A 10,363-nucleotide genomic window follows, 5' to 3' on the forward strand; every position below is an offset into this window, starting at 1 on the left:
GATATCAGGCGCAGGCCATGAAAAAGGCAAATACAGTCTAACCATGCACAGAGCAAAGCATTTTCAGTTGAAGCATGGAAGTGCTCCTGCCACTTCAGGAAGGATTCGGCAAGACTTAGTCTGCAACCGTGCATACAGCGTTCGCACACAAGAAGTGACTACAACAGGCGTAGAGAAGGGCTATGAGGACGAAGACGGAAAGGGGGATGCTTTTTAGAAGCGCTGATTTGCCTTGTTCAACCTGGCAAAAGAAGACTGAGCGACGGGACGTGACTCCACGCTAGGTCTGTGGAAAGCCTCAGAGGGGGAAAGCACGACTGCAGACAAGGCGGCGCGAGCACAGCCGGGCACGACACGGGTCGCGACGAGCGGGCAGGCAGAGGGACACGACGCCCGTTTCAGACCCTGGGAGGCCCTTCCCTCCCCGGAGGGGGGGAACTCCCCCATGTCGCCACTTCTCCTCTCTCCCTCCTCACCCGCCGAAATCCGGCCGCTGCCCGCCCCTCCTCCCGCTCTCGCAGTCCTGGACTTTACCCCCCGCAACCCGGCCTCGGGCTCCTCCCTAGCCGAGCTCCACTCTCCTCCCCAGGGCCCCGCACATGGCTGCCCGCCGCGGCGCCGGGCCGTCCTGACCGTCTCTTCCCCCCCTCCCCCGCGCCTGGGCCGTTACTCAGCTCGGACCGTTAACGGCCGCCCAGGCGCGCGCGCGCACTCACTGGCACCTCCTGCTGGGGGAGGGCCGGCGCGCGCCGCAGCTCGCGGGCGGGGCGGGGCGGGGCGGGGCCGCGCCGCGCCGCGGCCGTTGGAGCCGTTGCCTGGCCCCGCCGGAGGGAGGGAGGAGAGGGGGAGCGGTCGGCCTGTAAGATGGCGGCTCTGGGCTCACGTGGTGTGCGCTGAGGGCCGGGGAGGAAACAAGAGTTTATGGAAGACATGGCGGCGGCGGCAGAGGTGATGGAGGAGGGCGAGAGAAGAGAAGAAGAAGAAGAAGAGGAGGCAGATGAAGAAGAAGAGGAGGAGGAGGAGGAGGAGGAGGTGGAGGTTAGTCGGCGCCGGCACCCGGACGCACCATCGGGCCGCTGCCGTCCCCTCCGCTGAGGCAGCGTTAGGCGCAGGGACACGGGGTGCCGGGTCCGGCCCCCTCTCGGGGCGTGTCCCGCGCGTGGGCGGTGGCCGCGGCCCCTCTCCCCCCGCCGGGCCGGGCTGCTGGGAGCGTCGCCGGAGGCACCTGCTCCTCGGCCCCAGCCCCAGCCCCAGCCGGGGGCTTTTCTTTCCCCTGCAGCTTGGGGAAAGGGCGCTGAGGCAGGCCGGACGTGTGAGGGGAACCAGGCGCAGGGAGCCGCAGGGCTGGTGGTGGAGTCGGGCACAGAGCAAACGTCTCCCTGAGCCCAGAGTGTCCCCCTGGCCGCTGGGTTTTTCTGCCTCCTCAGCGGTGGTGATTTGAAAGTCGTGTCCTTAACGAGTGTTTTACTTAAAGGCTATTAAAATAGCGTTGTCAGAAAGCACGCTTCCAGTTGCTTGCTACGCCCATAACGTTCAGAAACACAGGCAGCGTTTTGCTAGTCCTAAAGCGGAGAACCTCGCTGTTACGCTTCTAATATTACGTTGTGCATTTTCACGGATATGTAGCAGATGGTGATCCTTGAAAACTTTTCGTGTCTTTGGAGAAAAGGTTTTCAAGAATCGGTGTGTGTGTGCTTTCCTCACCCAAAAAGAGCAATTACAGAAAGGCATTGACTTGAAGTCAATGTGCTGTAAACAGTTAAAAGTAACCATTAAAAATAGCATTTGGCTTAACTTACTTTCTTGCTACCGTATCTTATGTAGGTAAACATTAAAGCTTTGGAAAATGTATTCTGAAATAATGCTGATGTAATTCATAAATTACATACCCATACTGGCCCTAGTTTTTCAGGGATGCTAAATGAACTCGATAGCTAAGAAGAAAAGACTATGAAATTCAGGTGTGAAACAGCTGTCTGACAGAGTAGTGGACCACTGCGTTTCTCTGAGTATTGCAGTATCATCACTGTTGTTTTCTGTAGTCAAAATAATAGAGTAAGTCAAATTTGGGAGTCTGACTTATTTTGGGAGTGTTTTGAAGATCTGACTTTTTGAATGCCTCTTTTCTTTTTCTTTTTTTTCTTTCCCTCCCCCCTCCTTAGCTCAAATACATAAATTACAGATATATGTTGTAAACTTATTTTGTAGGAGCAACTGGTCATGGTGGAACTGTCAGGAATTATTGATTCAGACTTCTTAGAAAAATGTGAAAACAAATGCAAGATTTTGGTGAGTGATTACAGCACAATAGGAAAGGGGTAAGTCAGTATACATGTGAACAAGGAGGAATTTTAGGAGCTGTTTCCAAATTCCTTGAAGTTGATGAAATTTAGATCACATCTCTGGTACAGAATTACGTGCTTGTCTTGGCAATAAATTGGCTGCAGATTATTGGGCTTTCTATGTCAGAAATGTCGCGTATTCTCTGAATGTAGTATTAGGCAAATGTATGGAAAAAATAAAAATTGTCTGTAAGCTAGGACCATTATTCTCTCTGATATTAAACTCTTATTTTAAAAATGTTCCATTGAACTATTTTTTTTTTTTAATTCAAATTTGGTAAGTGCATTTCTTGAAATAAGTTGGACACAGCTGGCAGACAAAGCCCATATCTGTTTAAATGATTCTGTGTGTACTGTGTTTTTTTGCAGATACTGCCTGGCAAGCTGCAGTGTTACAAATGTAAATCGGGTCGTAAGCATTTTGTAAACGCTTTTGGAGGTTAGGTTGTTCGCTTCCCTACAAAGTTACTGCAAGAATCAGGCTTACCTATCCTGTGCCTTTGGGGTTGTTTAGTTAGTTTCTTTGTATGGGACAAATTTCTCTGGTACTCAAATAAAAACTGAGATTGAGAGCTGTGTAGAGAGTACAAGTATAACTGCTATGCAAATACTTGGTGAAATTGGACATTTGATAGACGGTCAGCTGCAAAGATGGAGGAGCATGTCTCCGAGTATGCCATTAATCAGAATGTATATGAGGTAGTAAAACCAATTGTGAAAATCTCAGTTAGAGAGACAAACAGTGCTTTTCTTTTTTTTAAGGCAGTTTGTTTCCTGAGTCTAACCCAAGTCACTTGACATGTATTACGCAAATGATTCATTACTGGTAGTTGAACTGTTGCATATTTTTCAATAGTGTTAATATGAGTGTTTTAAATTTTTGCCTGGGGATTCTGTTGCAAGGTTGCTAGAAAAAATTTTATGTATTTATACTATAGCCTGTTCGTACCCAAATATGCCTGCTGTCCTCCACAGTAGCCATTCCCTGAGATCGTTCATCTTGCGTCACGGAGAGCTGTTGTTAAAACCCCGGTAAAAAGATTCCATCTTGCGTTATTCTGCTTATCAAATTTTCTGTGATGCTGCTCATATAAGGGGAAGTGGTCTCTGTTTCTGCACAGCCTGCAGTGGAATGCCAATTTGACCAAAGAAATAAACAGTTTTGAATGTTAAAAACCTTACTTCTACATACTACTGAAAGTTTTGGATTTCTGTGAATTTCCTATAGTAAAAAAATCATGTTCCGCGTATTAGCGTAATGCTGCTGATATTCTCAACTTCCACAGCAGAAAGAATCCTGAGGCTTAAATCTTACTGATCTTACAAATACTTCTATCCGTTAAAAATGCTAGTGAAAATAGCACAAATTTGTGCTTAACTGTGCAATGTTCTGTGGGTGTTTAGATTTATCACGTAGTGCCTCATCTTGAAAACTTTTAGCGTATGTTTATGTTCATAACCTGAATAATGTTGATGCTTAAAATATACTATTTAAAGACGTTCTGCCTTAATGTATTCTCTTCGTATGTTTTTAGCAAAATACAGTTTTTAGATATGTTTATATTAAGAATAACGATGAGATTCTGACGTGTATATTTGAAAGGGCTCAATGCCAGTAGAACTCATGAGGCCCTACTGCAGAGGAAGGGAGTGAGCTGATAGAACTGCCGCCGTATTGCCCTATTCTCTGTTTTAAAAAAACTTAATAACAGCTATTTCCAGCACTTTCATAATGTTAAGTACACAGTAATGGCAGAAGCTTCTGACACTGAGTAGATTCTGTAATGCTTGATGCTGGACTTCTCCCACCATCTGTCTTTTCCAAAACTCTACGAGTTTGTGGAACTTGTATTAGGTGGAGCTTAACAAAAAACTTCATTTTTCACACACACACACACACACGCACCCACCCATGCAAAATGTTGTTTCTTAATTTACCACTGAGGTTAAATAACTTTTCTTAGAGGCAGTAAGAGCTGGTTGCAGTTTGATCTAAACTTCTTTGGTCCTCTGTATACTGATCTTTTTTTTTTTTTTTTCCTCCCCCTTTTGTCTTCACACTAGAACTTACCTATACCAATTCAGCGTTGCTGATTTTGCTATAATATGGGAACAGTATCAGTAGGCATGCTCTTTGAACTTACTATGTGTGAAGTAACATGTATAATGACGATTGAAAAATCATCATGAAAATAATGTTGTTTTCAGTTTTACAATAGTGGTTCTGTAGTAAGATTCGCTAATCCCTTTCTAACAGCTGCTACCTCTGCTTAACTAAGCCTCCCGTAAAAACAAAGAAAACTTTTTTTTTTTCCTCCCAGATGTTCAAAAGACCTCAGCATTCATTGTAATAACTCAAGATACTTTTATTATATTTCAGGAACATTGCTAAATATTAATTTGATTGCTTCCCTTCCTCCTCTTTCAGGGTTCTGCTGGCTGCCTGTAAAATCATGGCCTTCACAAAACTCTTTCATCTGTTTGTCTAAATTTTGTTTTATAAATGTCATTCTCTTCATATGAAGCTGATGGGTGGAGGAAAATTTTGCAATCTGGAATACCTTCTTTTCTCTAGTACCAAAAGAAACTTTATTTCCCAGTAATAGTGTGATGGAATACTTACTTTGCTTTTGTTAACTTCTGTTGCTTTTTTTTTTTTTCTTTAACTGTATTTATCTTTTCAAGGAATTAATGTTGGATGATGTAATCTGGATTCTGTTGTATCTATCTTCTCTGGTCCAATATCAAGAAGCTTGCCTTGACTAATGGAGACCTGACATCTGTGCAATTTTGTCTCCCTTTTCGTAGGGAATAGAGACAGAGAGGCCCATTTTACAAGTGGACAGATACGTCTTTGCTGGTGAATATGAGGGTAGGAAAAATGACATGGATATTGTCTCCTTTTTCAGGTGACCAAAAGAACTTTCTTAACATTAGTTAATTTCACTGCAAATGGAGAACGCTGGACTTTGAAGTGCTGAACTTCTGAGCGATGTTTGTGTAACACCATGTAGAGCAGCGCTATTCTGGGTTCGGTGCTAAATTAGCCCTGCATCCATGTTGCTTACTGGCAAGGATGCCTGGAAGCTGGCTCTGGAGTGCACCAGCTGGTGTTTCTGAGGGAAAGACTGTGGGGCATAGTAAGTGCTTACTCTGGGGCATTACTGTGTCCTATGTAAGCAGGACTGGCATTTTCTGCAGCTCTCCCATTTGCCTTACGGTGGCAAAATTGGGAAGAAAATGATCTGGAATACCCCTTCATAGGGACTTGCAGACAATGACCCTAACAATCCTATTTCTGAGTTGGCACGGTAGTTACCAAATGCTGGCTCTTCAGAAAGGACCTGAAATGTGAATATTCCCAGAGTTGTACCAGTGAATGCAGTATCTATAGCTGATAGAAATTAGTCTCTAAGACTCTATCATTTTGTTTTCCATAGATACCTTGGGAACCTGTGTGGTTTTTGAAGAAAATGCAGAACATGGTAATTAATGTAATTTGATGTCCTGTTTGTTGTGGTAGCCCGAGAGATTCAAAATAATTTTCATCTTGGCTCAGTTGGTGGTGGAATTCACTGTAATGATTGGACTTTGGGAATTTTTTTTTCTCCTTTCTTCATAGCAGATGCAGAAGGCAACCCAAAGCTACAGCTGAAATACAAGTGCCATACAATGAAGAAATTGAATATGACACGGACACTTTTGACAGAGAAGAAGGAAGGCGAGGAGAATGTTGGTTAGTGCCTCCATTCTTACACATAGGGACATTAATACACACAGGAACATAATCCGTTGATGGATTGTGCTAGGAGTGTTTGAGTGTGTGATTCAAGAGTGTACAGGAAATTAGAAGATGTGAATTTTCAGCTTTCTTCTTGAGGGACCAAACGTACATCTGGGGGGAAGAAAAAAAAAAAAAAAAAAAGGACATCTCAGATCCAGTCTAGATCCCTCCTGCCTGGTAGTATTTCCAGAAGTGGCTAGTAGGAGGTGCCTACAGAAGAGTGTAAGAACAGGACGAACAAATACTGATACTGCCTGGTGTACTTTTCTGTCATCTAAGTTTTGGCATCAGTTCTGAAGTTAGAGGTAATATCTTTCTGTGCAATAGTTCTTCATTCATTTTACTTGCATTTGCCTAATGGCTTTTTGAATCTGTGTAATTGTTTAAAATCTGTAATATCCTTGGTAAGAAGTTCTATGTTTTATATAGTATAACTGAATTGTTCTTACTGAATTAAAGGGAACTGTAATTGAGTTTAGTTTACCTGCAGAGAGAGACCTGTCAGACCGTATATGTTGATTTTTGTTCTGTAGGCAGAACTCAGTGCTTGTATGTTTGCTTTATTTCAGTGGTATCTTTTTATATAGAAGTCTGTACTTTTCCGTATTCAGATACAAAGTATCCCACTACCCGCAGTCATACCATATCAATGTCCTATTGCTTTTAGTTGCTTCTTTCACTCAGGTCAGTGGTACTGCTTCATATTTTAAGAATATGTAGCCATTTTACATGAGATAGGGAATACTCAACTGGAATTTGATCATATGAGATAAAATGTGAAATGTCGTCTAGAACTCTAATCACAAGTCAGCGTCTTCTCAATACCATTCACCATTTTTTTTCCCCTCCATATAATTAAGTAGACAGTATTACCAAAAATTATTCATTTTGAAGAGTAATAGAGTAGAAAATGGGCTGCTTATTATCAAGGCCAGTTTTTTTTTCCGGGGAGCAATGATACTTGCTCAAAAACAGTTTTTCTGTCACCTGACAGAAGCTTAATACTGTGCATACCAGGACGCCTGGAGAGTTGACAGTATGTACCTCCTAAAGATCTATTTAAATGGGCAGGGGAATTCCAGTTCCATTTGGAGTCTCTTAGATATGTGTTATAATAGCTTGATGTACTTGAGTTCAGAAGATGGCACAAATTCTTACAGTGTCTCTGATGTCCCATTACCAGATATACTAAGATTTAGATGAACAAACATTGCATTCTTTTCAGTGCCTCTGTAAAATATCTTCTTAGCATTTTGAATGCTTCATAAGTTACTTTGAGAGTTTTTCAAGGTGATGTCTGACACCTAAATACAGTAGTGCTGCCATACTGGATCAGACCAAAGGTATTTTAGTCCTGTATTGTGTTTCTGACTATGGCCAGCAGTAGATGCTTACAGGGAAAGGTATAAGGAGTAAGGCATATACGAGTGATTCTTTTATTTGACTATCCTCTGAGTGTTCAGTGGCCAGCAGTTCATGAATATTCTGAGCAAGAGTTTCATCTGGGCAACGATGTCTGTGGTCCGTAAAGGCTCTATCCTCTTAACTTGTCTATTCGCTTTTTGAACATGTTTATACTTTTGATTTCTTGTGGCAGTTAGCTTTCAAATCACAGTTCTATCATGTGGAAGAAAAGTACTATTTTACCGAGGGGGTTCTTGATCGATTTGGGAGGGGTGTCTTTTCCCATGCAGAGCTAACTTCTTGGCCAGTGCTTGTTTTTCTTTTCTAGTTTTACCATGTGGGTTGAGCAAGACGCAGTACTCATGACGTGAGCATAGCATGTTGTTATGTCTCAGGATAATGATGTTACTGCTCTTCGTTACTTTCCTAATAGATCCTTAAGGTTTTATCTCCCTTGTGACTACTCTTTAGACACTCAGCTATTGACTTCAGAGAACCACCCACAGTGACTCCAGTATCTTTTTTTCTTGAATGACAGCAAGTAGAAACCTATGGCTATGAAATATAGAGTAGAGTTGGTGTTGCCTATGCGTATTGTTGTTAATTTATCAACAGTGAAGTTTCTCTGCCCTTTTAAACTGATCTTTCTTTATCAAATATTTCTGTGACTCCTAGCCATATTTTTCAAAGAAAATGAACAGCTTCAACCCTGTGGTGAGCGTAAGCACAAAAATTAGTGTTGGACCTAATTCTTGAAAGGCTGCTTTCCAGCCTAAGTGGTTCTTTTCTTTAAATTTTGGTCTGGCTCAGCCTTAAGGAATAGTGAACTTAACGAAAATTTGCTGTCACCTCTAACTTCTTTTGTCACTAATATCTGTTTTTCTTCTTTGTGTCAGATGGTGTGGAGTGGTTGCAGATCAAGGACAGAGATTTTTCCTACAGCAGGCCTAATATGATTTGTAGCTTTCTGCGTGAAAAGGAAGATTCTGAGGAGTCAGCTCAGGCGCAGGACAAATTGACTGAAGACTCAGAGGGAGAGGTGAGCGACAGAGGAAACTCTGACATGAATTGTGATCTGGAGAAGGAGCACGCCTTGGAAACGGAAGCCTCTGTTCCTCTGCCTGACAGCCCTGCTTCTAGGACAGAGGATTCTCCTTCTAGAAGTGTTGCCTTAGATGATGCCCCACCATGATGTCAGCTCTGATACTTTCCAGATTTCTTTGTGGAGTTAGCGGACCAATTTTTAAAGGCCTTGACCTGATGTCCAATATATCTGAGCAATTAATAGTGCAAAAAATGATTTTCTTGCACATTGCTCTTATGTCTGGATCTTAGTGAGCTTTTTAGTATTTGTTTAAAAATGCCAATTGGGAATGTGTGTATCTCTACCTCAGGACTGAAGAGGAGGAAATAGTTTCCTAAGGTAGTTCCTTATTATGTAAAACTTGGTTTTGTACAATCTGGGACGTCTTGTAATGAGGAGGGGGAATAAAGTCCTGACACTTCCAGGTACGATTTCACCTGATGTCATGTTATTCAATCACATACAATGTCTGTTCTTGCACTACATTTATTTGATTTTTTTTTTTTCAATAAGTCTGTCTGTAATTACCTTTTTGCTAAGACTGTTACTCATCAAATCGGATTGCTTAGTTTGGGTTTTCTATAGCATTTTTCTTCCCCTTCCTTGACTTTTTGATCTTAGAACCTTTTGTTTGTTTGTTTGTTTGGCTTTTATGCCTAAGGTCTTGTAACCACGGGTCAGTGGTTCTCACACTCGTCCTCATGACTATGTCATGATCACCACCGATTTATTCTCATATAAAAGATCAATACCTGGTAGAGTCATTAGATTTTTTTAAAACAGCTTTTTTTAAGCATAAAATGATTTCTTCATAATCCTTTTTCCCTTCCCACTTTACTTGCAACAATACTTAACACTGACTAGGGGATTATGGAAACGCCTACCTAATTCCAGTAGAATTATTTAATACTTTAGTTAGTAAAGGTCGCAGGAGGCATCACCAGCATTGTACACAGGACAGGATCAGTAAAGATAAGTCAATAAAATGGTACATCAGTTTCAAACCATCAATCCCCCTATTCTGGTTTTCTGTGTAGAAGCAATTGATCAATGGGGGCAGGGAGAGAGGAGGGTAGGGAAGAAGAAGAGAGGGTCTTTTGGGTGCTCTCCAGCCTGGGTATGGATCTTCCATGGAAGTGCCTATGCAGTAGGCTTCAGGGAGATCTCGGAACTTTCATTTTCTATTCAACGAGTGGAGTTTTAAAAGCATTATTCAAACTTTATTTTTGTGTTGCTTACAGAGTAGTATTATAATTGGAATAATGATCTCGGGAATAATATGAGCTGGCATAATGTAAGCTGGGCATGCTGCAGAGAGAATAGTGTTTGCTGTCTCATCTGCTGCTGCTGAGAACAGGTGCTTCCACAGATTTCCTCTCTGTCAACACTACAGCATAGCAACTCCCTCCTATGTTTTGTTACCAATTGCAAAAGCTGTCACTATGTATGTTTCTGACCTTTTTGCAGCCTTTTCTTTCAGTTGTATACAGCTATTTCTTTGTTCTACTTTAACTGGGAAATCAGTATTTTTGTCTCTCTGAATGTTTTCTGTACATTATAAACTATGAGCATCTTCATGTCTGAAGATTTTGAATGTTATTTAGAATACTTAAACTTTTCTTTTTATTAATATTAACCCTAATGGTTGCAGTCATACTTGCTCTTTACCCAATTTTTCATCCTTCCTTCCAGAAAACAGGTACTATGAATCCACTGCTGCTGATGGCAAATTCTAGAGCTCTACTAACT

General features: G+C 42.0%; 1 protein-coding gene across 9 annotated transcripts; it reads left to right on the forward strand.

Moving 5' to 3' along the window:
- The first annotated feature begins 774 nt into the window (after positions 1-774).
- GTF3C6 (general transcription factor IIIC subunit 6) lies at positions 775-10,250 on the forward strand. Of its 9 annotated transcripts, none has more exons than XM_068938045.1 (6): positions 775-1,038; positions 2,209-2,289; positions 5,151-5,214; positions 5,783-5,827; positions 5,965-6,078; positions 8,427-10,250. In XM_068938045.1, the coding sequence occupies exons 1-6, from the start codon at positions 922-924 to the stop codon at positions 8,720-8,722; spliced, it is 717 nt and encodes a 238-aa protein (XP_068794146.1). In that variant the 5' UTR covers positions 775-921; the 3' UTR covers positions 8,723-10,250. The 9 variants fall into 9 exon arrangements, with proteins under 9 accessions (XP_068794146.1, XP_068794148.1, XP_068794150.1 ...); XM_068938047.1 differs by having other exon boundaries at positions 827-1,038; positions 5,968-6,078; XM_068938049.1 differs by having other exon boundaries at positions 836-1,038; positions 5,151-5,202.
- Positions 10,251-10,363: the final 113 nt, after the last annotated feature.

The sequence above is a fragment of the Struthio camelus genome, chromosome 3 (genome assembly GCF_040807025.1).
Source record: "Struthio camelus isolate bStrCam1 chromosome 3, bStrCam1.hap1, whole genome shotgun sequence".
Taxonomy (NCBI): Eukaryota; Metazoa; Chordata; class Aves; order Struthioniformes; family Struthionidae; genus Struthio; species Struthio camelus.

Bases quoted from the DNA above. Each gene is read 5' to 3' on its own strand.
- GTF3C6 (XM_068938045.1), top strand. From the start codon at position 922: ATGGAAGACATGGCGGCGGCGGCAGAGGTGATGGAGGAGGGCGAGAGA. The intron at 1,039-2,208 runs GTTAGTCGGCGC...CTTATTTTGTAG, and splicing joins AGGAGGAGGAGGAGGTGGAG to GAGCAACTGGTCATGGTGGA. The intron at 5,828-5,964 runs GTAATTAATGTA...CTTTCTTCATAG, and splicing joins TGAAGAAAATGCAGAACATG to CAGATGCAGAAGGCAACCCA.